This window comes from Camelus bactrianus, chromosome 25 (genome assembly GCF_048773025.1).
Source record: "Camelus bactrianus isolate YW-2024 breed Bactrian camel chromosome 25, ASM4877302v1, whole genome shotgun sequence".
Classification (NCBI taxonomy): Eukaryota; Metazoa; Chordata; class Mammalia; order Artiodactyla; family Camelidae; genus Camelus; species Camelus bactrianus.
The window spans coordinates 17,377,573-17,393,608 of NC_133563.1; the positions used below are offsets into that span (position 1 = coordinate 17,377,573).

The following is a 16,036-nucleotide window of genomic DNA, read 5'->3' on the forward strand; positions in this document are numbered from 1 at the left end:
TGTAAAGGAGAAGGGAATGATAAAAGGGACCTTTTTGCATTTGTTCTTCTTTTGACCCTTGATGACAAAGTACTGCAAAAACTTAAATCATAAACAGCTGCCGACAATTCTGTTTTCAATCTTCACCAATTTCTACCAGTTAGCTCATTAAAATAAATCTAAAATGTGCCCAGGGTCTTTCTATTCTTAAGGCCACCATCTCAGTAGATACCCATCATTTCATCTATGTTTTATTTGGTTGCATAGTGTCTCCCTCCCCAGATTTATGTCTCTTCTGGACCCTGAGGATATCATTTGGAAATATGATTGTTGTAGATTAATGAGTTAAAGTGAGGTCATATTAAATTAAGGTGGACCCTTAAACCTGTATGATTGGTGTCCTTATAAAAAGAGACAGGAATACACAGGAAAAACATGTGACGAAAAGGACAGACTGAAATGACTTAGCTATAAGGAAAGGAATGCAGAAGATTTCTGGCCACCACTAGAAGCCAGGATGAGGCAAGGAAGGATCCTTACAAATAGCCTTCAGAGAGAGCATGGCCTTCTCTGTACTTTGATTTCGTAAGTCTACACTCCAGAACTATGAGAGAAAACAATTCTTCCTGGTTAAGCAACACAGCTTGGGACGCTTTTTTCCTGCAGCCTTAAGAAATTAACACACTGTGTTAATAAATTGGCATATAGAATATTCCTTGTCTTCTGTGCTCTCTGGTACAGTCCTTTCTATACACAAGTGAAGTGGTGGAAGGGAACTGAGATAGTATTTGCGTGGAATCCACTATGTGCAAAGAACTCTGTAAGGTGCTTACATAAGTTATTTTATTTAATTACTATATTGCTGCATCAAGACGTGTGTAAATATACCCATGTTGCAAGACAGAATACTAAATTAAGAAGGGTTGAATTATCTGTCCAGTTCATGAGCCAGAATTTGAACCACATTCTGTTTTAAAACTAAGCCACATTTTCTCCCACATTCACAGATAAAGAGACCTGTATTAGAAAATTATTTTGGTTCTGTCATTTCCCTATGATCAATTTAGAGTGGCTTTTCATAGCCTACAGATTACATTGATAATCTTAGATCAAGCAAGTTTATTTTATCTTAATTTTCGCCATACCCTCCTTTGTGGTACCTGTTGTATTTCACACCAGTCTTCTCAGGCCCCTTGTATTTGTCATGTTAATGCCCTACTCCACACCATCATTTTTACAAGCTTGGCAGTCTTCAAGTTGTCACCATAATCCTTAGCATTTAGTGTTCTACTGTCTTGAGTAGTTTCAACCTTATTCATTAATGTGTTAGTCCTTTGTTCCATGTTTAGCTTGTGTGGGACCATTGCGCACATAGTTAACATTTTCTGTAATGTCTAGCACAGTTTTTTATTAATTAAATAAATATTATTGAGGGACTATGATGTGCCAGACACCATATCATATGTTTTGGGAATGCAAGAGTGGACAGAGCAGACACATCTTGCCCTTATAGGCACTAATTGTTGGTGAGCGTTTAATCAAATAATCTCATTAATGAGTAGAATTTAACTAATTGAAACTAGGAGTGTGTGAGTGTGTTGGGAAGAGGGCTGTCAAAGAGAAGAATAACTCAGGCAGAGGAATCAGCAAGGAAAACACCAGCAAAGAGGAAGACCAGAGGAGCTAGGGTGAGAAGGCCCTGGAGAAAGTGAGAAGGGATGAGAAAGCGAGGTGTGCTTGGGTAAAATTCAACAGGAATCTACAGGTCATGCTCAGGATTTACTTTAAGCAGATGCTAATAGGAAGCCTATGAAGAATTTTAAGTCTGGGAGTAAAAGTGACCAGGTTTCTCCTTTAAATAAAAAAGTAACTCTCGCGACAGTAGGAAATCAAGACAATTGGAAGGGGACAAAAGTGGATACCCAGAGACTAGGCAAGAGTCTATATTGCAGTGGGTGTTAAATAAATAATTGTTAATTGATGCTTAAAAAACTCACAACTGTCCCCAAATGACTTGACAGTAAATTAGAAGTCTCAATATTGTGATCTTCAAGAGTTTCTAACTTCATTTAACTTCAGCTCCACCTATTAAGCTGTTTATATTTTTAGCTGCAAAGAAACAAAGGTAGTTTCTCTCCCCCACCTAAAGAGTACCTTCATTCAAGCACCCCTGATTTGTCGTATCACCCACCTACGATGCCATTCTCACCTCATAAAAAAATATTAAACCGCGTCTTTTCACTTTTTCATAAAAAACCTTGAACAGAATCAAACCTCTCTACAACCTACTCCTTACTTGCAGTCTCTTCTATTCCCTAATCAACACAGCTCTTGAATGGTTGATAGCATAATGTTTGATAACATGCCTAAACTTTATGGTGTATAATTCTACTTTTACTTACCCTGCTTTCTTGAAACCTCTCTTCCTATCTCTTTTGTAAGTTTGCCCTCACACGACTAGAAGAGACATCCTCCGAGATCAGGCTGCCTACAGTTAACCTCTTGCAGTTACTCTATTTCACCTCCTTCCATTTTCCCTCTGGCGATTTTCACAATCTGTATTGTTTGTTAATTGCCCATTTTTTTGCATTCTTATAGTCAAGAATGTAAGCTGCCCGGGAGCAGGGACCGTTGTTTAGTTGTTTACCTTATTAACTGCTAACTCCTCAGGGCGTAATACAGTACCTGATATAGCAGTACTCAATAAATATTTGCTGAGTGACTGAATGCTAGACAAATGAAAGAAGGAACAGTGAGTGAGTACAAAATACACCTGAAATACCCTCTTGTGATACTCAGTATGGACTCGTTCAGACTCTCTTGGTTTAAATTCTGTTTCTAATGCTGACAAGTTAGGAAATCCTGGGCAAGTTACTTGTCCTCTACCTCACGTTTCTTCACTTACACAATAGTAATGATAATGGTACTAATTTTATGCCACTTCAACAGGAAGTTATAAGGAGCAAAATGTTTATACATGCCAGGCAGTAGAAGCAGTGCCTGGCAAATAGCAAGCACTCTATAAAGGTGCGCTGTGGTCTCAGAACTGTTAGCACAGTGCTGTTTTCTTTAGATGCATCATTTTATTTGACCATTCAGCTTTAAAATACCATTGACTATTGAATAACTACATGAGGGCATGATATCCTACATGTCAGTGTCTTTTGAGGATGACTATTGTTTGAATTGTGCTCTGTTTCCATTCAAATGTGTATCAATGTATGCTTCCTGATCCAATAAATTTGCTACCTAAAATCGCTTTAGGGCTTGATCCTGATAATATTTTTTGGTTATTTTTAATTTCCTATTTTCTTTGTAATGAAATATCCAACCCAATTCCAAAAAAAGAATGCTGCATTTATTTACGTTGTTTCAACTGAGCTATTAAAGGCTTCCTCAAAAAAAGACAAACAAGGATGTCAGCAAATTGCTATTCCTTCTCTAAACCAAAAAGCACCAGTGAACAATTTTTCTGCTGAATAAGGATTCGGTATTTCTTACACAGGAAAAAAAAAGTCCTGCGTTCCCTCATAAGCTCGAAGCTCTCTATAACCACTGTTGTACTTCAGTGGTGACCCAGATTAGTTCAAGAATGATAATTTCATGATTTGGGGAAGACTTGGAGGATGTAAAGCACTGTTAATTGCATATTCAGTTATGTAATTTTGGCAGTGTTATTTCAAAAGTTATGTAGAATAATTTTAAACAGCTCCTCTTGAAAGTAGAGTTGGGAGTGATTAAATAAATATTCTCCAAGTCCTAACTAAGATGGAAAAATAAATTTTTTTTTCCTTTTTGGAGAAAATCTGCTAGTGAGTTGACATGAACCATACAGGTTAAGTTTCAGTGGTGCTTAAATTACTTACAAACATTACTTTTTATTTATTAGTACTTTATAATCAATTTGTTTCCCTGCCTGTATAAGGGAGAATCTTATAAATCAAAAGAAAATGTTCAACCCTAGATTTAGAGGTGAGACATCAGGGCTGGATCAACAAGAAGCTACTCAGTATTTTCCTAGAGATGAAAAAAACACAAGTATAGTAAACAAGTTACTGAGAAATCTCTTGAATTATCCGTAAGAAAATTTCAGTATCTTTTGCACAAAATGACTTCTCCATATTCTGGTATCTAATTAAAAGTATCCTACTTAGTACTGAGCCCGTTAGGATCTAAAAGTAATGTGCCAAAGATTCTTCTCTACATGGTTGAGTTGCCTGGCACATTAGTAAATAATAGAGCATCTCAGGGGTGACAAATTGTACTTCGCCAGTCTCTATTTTCCTTTCTCTGTTCAATACCATACTTTGGTTGGGTTTGGCTATGAAAGAACATGTTTTAGCACTTTAACTATCACTTTAAACCATTCTGAATATTGAGGAAGGGAAGGGAAAGGAAAGGAAAGGAAAGGAAAGGAAAGGGAAGGGAAGGGAAGGGAAGGGAAGGGAAGGGAAGGGAAGGGAAGGGAAGGGAAGGGAAGGGAAGGGAAGGGAAGGGAAGGGAAGGAAAGGGAAGGAAAGGAAAGGGAAGGAAAGGAAAGGGAAGGAAAGGAAAGGGAAAAGAAAACCCCTGGATGCTGTCAGCCTGGAGCTGGCCTGGCTCTAACTGATAGGCCATGGTTTTCTACTGTTGATCATGAACAATTTCACTAACAATTAACATCAGACATGATAACTCTTTGACCTTGTTGAAACAAGACAAAAATAAGACCTTTCTATAATCATATCTAAGCTTGGAAAAATAAAACAAAGTAAAACAAATAAAAAAACCAAAAACACTGTCCAAACCACCAAAATGACCAAGATTCCTCCATCTCTGATAGTATGAGAGAATGTTGCTTCCCCCTGCCAATCATAGGTTTAAGTGTGTTCCATTCCTTCCACCTTCTAGAAAAAAATATTGATACCCAATAATAGAACTGCTCCAATGTTCTGACAGCACTCAATCCAGAGGAAAAACATACTTCCTTGAACCTTTCCAGAACCATCTTGCACAGCCCAAATCCTATAACAAGCCTCTCACTGAGATGCCACAGGATTCCTCACGGTGTGTTATTCTGTTCATTACAATGTACCTATAAACCTAACTTTGTTTAACTAAAGGGATGTTCCTGATGGACTTTGTCTGGAGGGGACTGACAGTAAGATCCTGGAGAAAATAAATGCCATCTTATCAATGGGTTGCACATGCACCAGAATATCAAAATATAGTAAGCAATTTTGACATGACTTTTAGTCATTTAAGTAATCACTAAGTAGTCATTTAAGTAACAGTAAATGGCATCATCTTTTCCTTATAACAGTTTAACCAGTTTGGTTTTTTAGTTCCCTCCCTCCCTCCCTCTCTCTCTCTCTCTCCCTCTCTCTCTCTCTCTCTCTCTCTCTCTCTCTATATATATATATATATATATATAAAATTGTATGATGTTCATACCCCCTATGCTTTCTGGACATCAAACAATGAAACACTTTATAAGTTCAATGCTCTGTCTATTGAATTATGAAAGGAGGTCAGGTCTTTAGGTTGTGTAAGGCAATGGGGTCACACAGTTCAAAGAGATGGTGATTTATGTTTTATATAAAATGTGTCCTTATATCTGCAGCAGTCTCTTTTAGGATGAGACTTTTGGAGTTAAATATACTTGTCTTCAAATACAGCATTTATTATAAAGGCAATATAACCTTAAAAGATGACCTAAAAGAGATTATAGGCCTTTTAAATACATTTCTTAAAAATAATCTGAAAGTCAAAATATAATCAACCTCTTCTTTCACAGAAAATGTGCCAGTAACAGAAAACAATGGATAATATATATTATTAAATCATATTATGCCCACTAAAAAATTCTTCTGTAATAGTTAAGGTTCCCTAATACCTGATATTAGAAAAAGAGGTGCCTTGGATAATAGATTTAAACATTAAAATGATACTTTTTATTTTAAATTAATAATATATATTCTGGCAATACAACAGTGGTTGGCTTAAGTCAGATTTCCAATAAAACTTAGTTATTTTCCTCTTCACACAGTGACCATAGCACATTTGGCAATTATAAAGAACACACTAAGTTGTGATAAATTTACCAATATATTGTTGTTAACCTGTTAGTCTGGGGAAGAGAAGCACTAGGAAGTTCAAAGCTCCAATTTATAATTAGGAAGGGTATTTTCTAGAAAATGAGATGACATCTTGCTAAAAATAAAAAGTAATTAGTGCTAAATTTTTAAAGAAAACTCTTGTTTTTATACTATTACATATAATCTATGCATGAGATAACACCAGCTTAGGACACTGCCCAGTACTCAGTAAGGACTCAGTATACTTTATCTATTATTATTGTCATTATTTAAAAAGAGATTATTCCTTAAAGTCAGATCTATTTTGAATTCCCAGCAGCCCTTCTATTTATTAGTTCTCTGGCTTTATATATGTTACAAATTTCTTTCTTTCAGCTCTTTAATTATTAAAATGGGGATAATAAGACTTATCTTGCAGAATTATTACAAAAATTAGCATGGAAAGCACCTAGCATAGTGCCTGGCATTTTAAGTTTTCAGTAAATGGTAGCTGTTGCGATCAGAGTATCTATTATACAAAGTCAGTGTCTGCAAAAACATGCCGTTAAAATAGGTTTTGTGTAATTTACTCTCGGAAAGTCATTGATGAGGACTGAATATTATTATTTATTATAAGGCAAACCCATCTTGACTCTATTGATATCAAGAAAATTCAGCTTTTACTTTAGGGAATTACAATTATGGCAATACAGAGAGATACAAACACATTTCCTCAGATGAAGAAGAAATACGATATCTGAGAGAAAGTGCCTCAACATTTATGCCTGTCCTGTTTTTTCATTGCACAGAACTTCCATTTTCCAAAGCTTTTCCAAAGCTTTTTATGAATGTTATTTTTGATCACGAAAGGATTTATGAAGGTGATGTTTTATAAAAGACAGATGGCTGTCTGGATCTCATAAAGGAAATCTGGTTAAGAGGAAAAAAACACATTTTATTCTCCTTTTAAACGTATTGAAAATATATTAATAAATAATACCTAAATAATCAATGTGACCTTAAAAATAATATGAAAACATTGATCTGTTAAATTTATAAAGTAAATACACAAGTCCTAAGAAAATCACTTCTGACTTACAGGGTAGGGCATAACAGAAGGAGCTATTAAATCAAGAATATAAAGAAAACTGAGTGAGGGAGTAAACCATTCTAAGCTTAGGTATACTAAATCAGCTTAAACTAAATGTTAAATAGTGAATTATATCCCTGGTTAACTAATCAAAAAGTACCAAATGACCACATTTTTACCATTATGAGAGCTCATTTTGGCACTAAGCTATAGCTACTGAATATGAGCCCAGGATATGACTATTATATTACAGGTTGTATTAAACTGTACTAATTGTATTAATACTTATTTGAAAGCAGGCATCTTTTTTGTTTTTGTGAGTCGGGATGAGCACACATCTACATAATTATAAAATAATATTTTTAAAAGTTGTCACTAATACAGCTCAAATCAACTCAAACTACTTTTTAAAAAGAATCTGAACACACACTTACAAACATAAAACTAAAATAGCATTATTCAATCAGTCAGCAATAAAAATACAAAGGGATTAAGAGGCATAAATGTGATCTGTGTCCTCAAAAAAGCACTCACTATTATAAACTCGCAAGGCAAATAAAACAATACAGCATATTATACGTTCTGAAAAGTCTCGTAAAAAGAGTAAGTGCAACCATAGAAAAGATGGTAGTGATCCCTATGAGAATAAATTATCAAGAAATGGAGAAATGGTACTTAAGATGAGACTTAAAGAACTGAAGATGAGTAAAAACCATTTAAGAATGGAAGTTCAGGAGACAGTGAGAGAAAGAATGTGATGGCAATCAGAGTAGGCACTGGGGAGTAAGAGTCCATGAACCAGAACATAGGGTGGTTTTAAATTTGATTTACTGTAGGCGTCATGTGTTCTTGAAGAGCTGCAATGAAAGCAGTGCTTTAGGAAAATTATCCAACTAGGACAGGTAGAATGTAAGGCATCTGTCCATTTTTAACATGAACCCTGGCTATATCTCCAATTTTGTTTTAAGGTTTAGGTAAAATGTGTATATGATTCAAATATACAAATGTTTGGCTTCTCTAAGCTCTGGAAATTGTGTCTTATTATAAATTGAAAGTATAAATGTAAATAAAAATAAATACACTATTAGAAAACCTAAAATATGAGATAAAATATGGTAAGAAAAGGACCATTTACTCTGCCGGGCATAGTGCTAATTGTATATTATTCACTGCCTCCAATTTTCACTTCACCTCTGCCATGTAATGTTGATGACAGTAATAATGGCAGCACTTTCATGGTTGAGCTACACAAAACTGTCAATATTCAGCATTTTAATCCATCTGAATAAAAGTTATCTAACTGAACACCTCACTTTCTAAGTGGCTGTGCTGAAGTGTAATAAAGCTCTGGCAGTGGTACATCACTACAGAAGCACAAGTTGGGTGGCATCTACTGGCTGATAAGTGCTAAGATAAAGCAAATCAAATATTTTCCGGTCTGTTCTCTAAGTATTTCTAAACCCAATGTGCTTTAAACGTCTTTGTGCATAACCATGTTTGACTTATATTTTTCATGTAATATAAGCTTAAGGTATCAAAGATTTTCCTATTTTGTGTTAAAAAATAAAGAAGAAATATTAAATTGGATGTTAATGTAATAAACAGGGTTCATGTTCACCTTGGAAATTTTATATGTTTCACAAATTTCATTTAGTAGCTTATTGATCCTGCGAAATTCTCAGGGAGTTGGTCTGATAAAGTCATATGAAGCAGAATATGGTTTTATGGAACTATGATCATAGCAGATAAAAGATATAATCATTAGAAACAAATAAACATTTTTTAATTTATAATGGAATACAACAAACTTCATACAAAAGGAAGTTTTTTAAAAACTCTGAAACCATCTGAATGTTTTTTCAAAAAGTTAATGTTATGATGAGAGGACCTGGATAATTCTATACAAAGAATTGAAATTGAAATTCTTCGTAAATTACTTCAGAGGAGTAAATGCTATGAACTTAATGATGTGGGACAGCCAGTTAAAACTGTAAGATTCTAGAATAGATACAGTTGTGAAACAAGAGTGGAACTGAATGAGTAATATGATTCAAAGCAGAAAGATATTGGATGCTAATTTTAGAAAGTCTCACAGCAGGTTGACTAGATTAAACATTTTATATTGAAAAATCTATTGATGTTTCAAAATTACATGCAATAAAATATGAACAGCTGGTTTTCCTTTATGGGTTTTGTGCAAAAAATGATTATATTTTACCAGAGTAATTACTGACTGATTTATTTCCTATTCCCATTTACTTGCATTTTAATGTCTCTAAATGCTTAGAAGAGGTCATTCTTTGCAAGTAAATGTATTTGAAATGACAAAAAAGTGTCATGTTTTAATACCTTTTCAATCATATGTTAAACTCAGTTTTGCAGGACAATTTCAAACAGTGGCCAAACAAAACAGAAACTCTTAGATAATACTAACCGTGATAACTGAGCACAAAAAAGCCACTTGTTGTAAAATCACTGTGGAATTTGATTAGAATCTGATTTGAAGTGCTGTAGACTGATTCCAAAGCAGTATTGCCACTGAATTGCCCGATCTGAGGTGAGTTTTGGTCTGGTCCATCCCTATCAGAGGGAGACAGAGCAGGGAGGGGAAAAAAGATAGAGACTGAGTTTGATTTTTTCCTAAATTTTACACAAAGTTTAATGAAAGTATTACATATGAGATGATAAAGATGCAGTAAATGAAATAACCTTTGAGTGCCAAATCATATTGATATATTTTATTTTTATTTAAGTGATGACATACTAAAAAATATAAAATATAAATCATATTTTTACCTAAATAAAATGTACCTAGATTAATTGTAATTAAATTGTCTTTGGTTTTTGACCACAACCCAGATCCTCTCAAATAGTTGAGATCTGCCCTCTTATTTTCTTCAAAATAATCTTGAGACTCATAGATTAAATTTAGAAAGAATTTTAAAACTCATATGATAGTTCCATTAACCATTTGTCAACAATTAATTCAGATATTTTCTTCATATTTTAAATAGAAATATTTCAATTAACAGGATGCTAATAATGCAAATATAGTATCTTATGATGAATTATTATGACAGAAATTATGACAGAAATTCAGTTGTATTAAATAATCATTATTAGAATATAGACTGTTAAATTTCACTGGTTATGTAAATAGAGAACTTTCTTACCTTAAACTCACTCTGATTTAATTCTTTGTTTTTATACATTACTTTAATAATAAATTTAAATCTTTTTTTCACCCATAAAGTTTTTGTTCTACATGTTTAGCTACTTCATGGGCAAATAAGCTAAAACGTATTCTTGTTTGTCTCATTCTGCAAAATGCATACTGTCACCCTCAGTTACTCACCCCAATTCAAACATCAGACAGCAATTTGCACAGAAGACTGTGATATATTTTCATTCCTACCTTGTTTCACTGTTATATATAGTTGAATCAATCAATGACAATGGTCCCGGCTTACCATACTGTAATGAAATCATAGATTGGTTCTGTTTGAAGGACAGTAAAATTGATGTAGATTCCATTCCCAGGGGGTACTCTTACAAGCCAAAAACAGTCTTGAAAGTTTGGATATTCATCGGGATACCCAGGAGAGTAAATGGTACCATTCATTGCAGTTATATTCCCTCCACAAAGAGCTACAGACAAGATACAAAACAAAATGCTTAAAAAGAATCACAATAAACTGATTATAGAGAAAAGGCAACCATTTCATACCTCTGAAACACATAAAAATATACCTATATTATGTTTACCACAGTTAAGGTTATAAAATGAAGCTGGCAACCATGAACCAAACTTGGTGAGCTTTTATTTATCGTTCAATATGAAGTATGCTACACAGTTACTATCACTAGATTAGTAAATTACATTGTATTCCCTTTTTCCAAATACTTTATCCACTGTTCAACTTTCATCTTATGTCATGTATAAATATAAGGCCTTATAAGAGATTCAGGTCATTTTTATTTAAATTTATATTTAATTTTTCAAAATATTTATTTTTTATTTTTTAGAAAAAATGAGAACAAGTTCAGTAGCAGTATCTAGGTTATAGGTTTATGTAAGCATGACTATTAAATCTACATACATGCACCCACACAGACACCACACAGGAGAAGCTCCAAAGTGTTAACCAATTTTATTTTTATTTCCAATCGGAAAGGTTAGGACTCCTGCCAATAATGACAAAATCAGTTATTCACTATGGAGCCTTAAGGGCTTTGATATGGGTACTAACTGTAATTCTTCAACTGAAAGAAAGACTGTATACTTAGCATCCTATTTGAAGACGAAGACAAAATTGAGGGCCAAAACAAGAATTATTAAACACAGATGATATCTCTGAAAAGATAGCTTCAAGTCAGACGCGTACCTTCACACCTTGGGAGTGGATGATTCCAATTACGACTCACTCCATGAAGGCATGTGAGAGCTGAATTTCCAATCAGAGTGTATCCAGGGAAACATTCAAACGAAATGGTTTGACCCACAGTAAAATCACTGCCAATTACAAAACCGTTTCGAAATGGGCGTGGATCAGGACAGCTTTGCAACTGGTAGGCTGAAAAAGGGAAGAAGAAAAATGATTTTCCTTTCTGAATTTCAAAAGACCACAGATGGGTACTATTTGCAACTTGGAAAATAGATGTAGTACTGCTTTCAGTTGGTTATAAATAGTAACTTAAGTTTATGATAAATGATGTCAACTGTATGGTATGAGTTTTTTCTTATGTCTAGGCTTTTCATATTTAAAATATTATTACAATTCATAAAAATACATTCAGTGTTTTCACCCACTTAAGAAATCTATCTAAATTAGAAGTTTTAATGAAAATATAAATTACCCTTACAGCCACAATTTTAATCAAATATATTTTCTTATTCCTTTACATAGAATGCAATTGCTTCCTGGTTATACTGCATGCACATAGAATAAAATAAATATAAGTGTAAGCTTAATTCTGAGCCTTTCTAAATTTTTTAAACTATTTTTTTCTAAAAGAAACAAACCACAATATCTCTCTATTGAGTTTCTCTAAGGAAGTTGTTTAATAATACAAAGTACCGAGAAACAAATTTCCTTCTAATATAAATTTTGTACTTCACTTATATTTTTGGCACTGTAGTGTACCTGTGTGTTTATTTGTTAATACTGCTCTTGTTCTACATTCTACATGAGATCAAAGTTTCTTTTTGTTTTATCATTGTATTCTAAAGGCCTTGCTGATTGCCTTTTAAATAGAAGGTACTTAATAAACACTGCTGAATAAATTCTGAACCTAAAAACAATGTATATACTCACATATTTTTATTAGAGACTTTAGTTTTCAGTTCAAAATTATATTATAATTAATAAAATTACCAGCAATCAGAGAGTACTTTGTTACTGACCATTAAATTCTAAATTCCCCAAATAAAGAAATTTACATTTGAAGTTGAATAAGCTACCCTAAATTATTTATTCAAATATTACTGTAATTCTTAAAGGTTTCAGAATTAATGAACAATCCTTTTAAGATGTTAAGTGCTTTTATTCCTAGTCTGTCTTTTTCATTTGAATTAATATTCTACGCACACAAAAAATATCAAAATGAAGAGAGTCATTTCAATTTAAGACAAGTATATATCATTTGATCATTAGGAGTTGGGATATTATTATATTAAATAAACCCTTTCAATTTTCACTCACATTTAAAAGATAATTTTTCCCAATTTTACTGGGATATAACTTACATACAGTACTGTATGAGTTTGAAGTTTACAGTATAATGATTTTACTTAGATGTATTATGAAATGCTGACTATGAAAAATTTAGTTAGGTAGATACTTTTGAATAGGATATGACTCGTAGACAAATATGTGATCCTGTGATAAATTACACAATGTTTTACCTATCTATGCTTTTGAGTTTAATAGGGAAGTATAGGAAATAGATTTTAAATGTTCAGGAAAACAATTTCCATCCTAATATCATATGCAATACAGGGCTTAACAAACCCAATACTGTTGCTAGTAATGTTAACTTTGGAACCAAGTCCTTTAGTAGAGGGTACACTTAATTGTATACTATTCATTTTTCCAAAATTCAGAATGTTTTTGAAAATTATCTAAAAATAACATTGATTCTGTGAATCTGTACCAATTAACCTATTTCTTAAAAAAAAGTCATTAGTTCAATGACAAATTCAGTAAAAGAGGAGATAGTTTCAAAATTCAATGTTTTTCACAAATAATATCTAGTGATCATTGTAATACATTATGACTCATGGCAATAATACTAGTATTGCATAAATAATAGTTAATGAGTTTATTATGGGAATAATGAATCTTTTATCAGTGACACATTGACTGAAAAATGTAGTTAATAAAGCTCAATAAATTAATAAATTCTAGTTTTACCTCATTCAAATAAGAACAATGTTTTGAGAGGCAGAGGACAGTGAGTGCAAGGTGAAGAAGACAAAGCAGGGTTTAAGGTAAACAGCAAAGTGCCTGGCATGAAGCCCCGTGTACTTGCTAGAGAAGGACCACAAATACATCTTTGAGTCTCATAGGAATAGAATGGAATCAAGGAATGTTCCATTATTCTATCATTATAGAGTAAAAGGAAACAACTTTACATGTAATAGATGAGCACCACAAAATATCTTTTCAATACACTCATTTTGATATAAAAGCAAGGATAAGTCTTGGATAACCAGCCTGCTTTTTTTGACTGCCTTTCCTTGACTTGTTTAATTTGAGCGTGTATTAAATCAGTCCTTTTTTCATGTTTAGAATTTTTAAGGCCTCAGAAAGACATAACTTCCCTTTATATAATTGCCTGAAAACTTCATTATTAAAAAATCTTCCTAATTATAGCTGGCCTTGTTTTAGGTTCCTTTCTCTTTCTAAAACACAATATAGAAGACACTTAGAGTTAGTTAGATTGGTAATAGCTATTTGGAGGCTAAATAAGCTTTCATTTTTTATTATTCCTCTCACCTTGGTATACAATGTGGAATCCTTGTTTGTTTTGTGAATAGTCACTATGAAAATACAAGCTGGTTTCATGGGTCGTGCTAAATAGGGAAGATGGTATTTGAGGACCACTGAGTCTGCCAATGACAGTACTAGTTTCTGAGGACCCACTTCTTACTTCCAAATAATCATGTATGGTTTCTGTAGAAAAATTTACAAACTGGAGATGTACACCTAAAGAAGAAAAACAAACATAAAACTACTTTACTCTTTTACCAAATTAAATGCATGCCCATACACAAACACACATGCTCGCATTAATGTACTTAAGATATGTTCCCATTTAGGCTGAGAGGTATGATCTCAGAATCTGGGCCTTGGGTTTGCTGTCTGCCCAGGACTACTAGTTTTGCTACAGTTCAAAGTAACAGAATACTGCTCTCAAATGCCCACTGTTTGTCACAGGGGAAAATCTCTTTCATTTTACTACAATGTCACTATAGTAAAATTAATCAAGAAAGTGGCTTTCTTGCTTTTTCATACCATTTAAAGTTATATCAACCAATTTTTAAAGATAAAAAGCCACTTGATAATTTGTATTTTGTGAAGGCCAATTTGAGGCCAAAATATGATCGTAAATTTTTATGTTAATATAATCAGATTTCATGACTGTAAGAAATTGTTCATTCATATATAGGGGATAAATTAAATTCTCCAAAGTATTATTTTTAGGCATGTAATTTTCAGTGTGCTTGTTTAGTATTTTGCTTGTCAGAGGATAATGCTAAATTTTATATAATATTTGTAATCAAGTATACAGACCATTATTATACGATATCATACTATAAAATAGTCTCAATATCATTACAAACATAACTAAAATAGGAGATAGTGAATTGTCTCTGGGATGGAAACAATAAAATGAAAGCCTCATTGAGGTATGTTTCCCTAATTCAATTAATATTCAATTTCACTGAATTTGATGTTTTCTTTTTTAATAACTACCATTTTCCAAATTGTTGATAATAAAATCTGACATTAATTGTGTTTTCTTTTTGCTAGGCACTGTTTTAAGTTCTTATACATGCTGACTTATTTCATACTCATAGTTACTCATGAGAATGAAGAAACTGAGGCACAGAGAGGCTAAACAGTAAGTGTTCACGACATTCTGAAAGAGGCAAAATCAATCCAAACTCAGACTTCCTGGCTCTTGAGCTCTTACACCGGGGTTCTCAAGTAAAGTCACATTTCGTTACTAGAAAAAGAGTTATGTGGAAACTCTTTTTCCGTTCCATGAACAAATAAATCTGAGAAATACTGAACATATATGCTTCAAAATATTCAACACATTTCTGTACAATCAGACAAACTTCTTAGAACTCTGAACACACTGCCTTAATATGTGAAGCTCCAACATGTACATATGTTCTTAAATTTTCCCAAGTCCCCTTTTCAGAAATTATCTTGTCAATAATTGTTTCATGAACATGAGAAAATACTTCTTTCATCATTGATATGTGCTCAATTTTCTTTTAAAAATGTATAAATTACTTGTTCAAATATATTAAGATCAATATACGATTTAATCAAAACTCAAAACAGTGGGATTATTTAAATGTAACCAAATCAGAAAGTCTCATATTTTCCTTTCTAAAATAGAGACAAAAATTCTTTTTAATTTTTAATAAACTTGGTTTTTAAAATCAAGGAAGCATTAGCAAGAGGTAAGTTGAAGATGATATAATGATACTATTGAAAATATGTTGCATAATTTATTTTAAAAGAATTCACTTAGTTCCATAAGCCACACGAGATGAGCCCTCTTAAGTGGCTAGTAAGAGACATAAGAATAACCATACTGTTTCAAATCTGTTATTCATTTACATCAGTATTCTTTTTCAATCAATAGGCATAGAATTTGACCAGAACTTCAA

The 16,036-nt window shown here is 32.9% G+C and overlaps 1 protein-coding gene across 3 annotated transcripts in view; it reads right to left on the reverse strand.

Moving 5' to 3' along the window:
- Positions 1-16,036, reverse strand: part of CSMD3 (CUB and Sushi multiple domains 3) — a 1,011,591-nt gene that overhangs the window by 84,881 nt on the left and 910,674 nt on the right. For all 3 annotated transcript variants that reach the window (XM_074352931.1, XM_074352929.1, XM_074352930.1), the window contains 4 exons: positions 14,124-14,333; positions 11,511-11,699; positions 10,596-10,773; positions 9,560-9,705 (listed from right to left, as the gene is read on the reverse strand). In XM_074352931.1, coding sequence (XP_074209032.1) covers positions 9,560-9,705; positions 10,596-10,773; positions 11,511-11,699; positions 14,124-14,333 — 723 coding nt within the window. The remainder of the gene's footprint in view (positions 1-9,559; positions 9,706-10,595; positions 10,774-11,510; positions 11,700-14,123; positions 14,334-16,036) is intronic.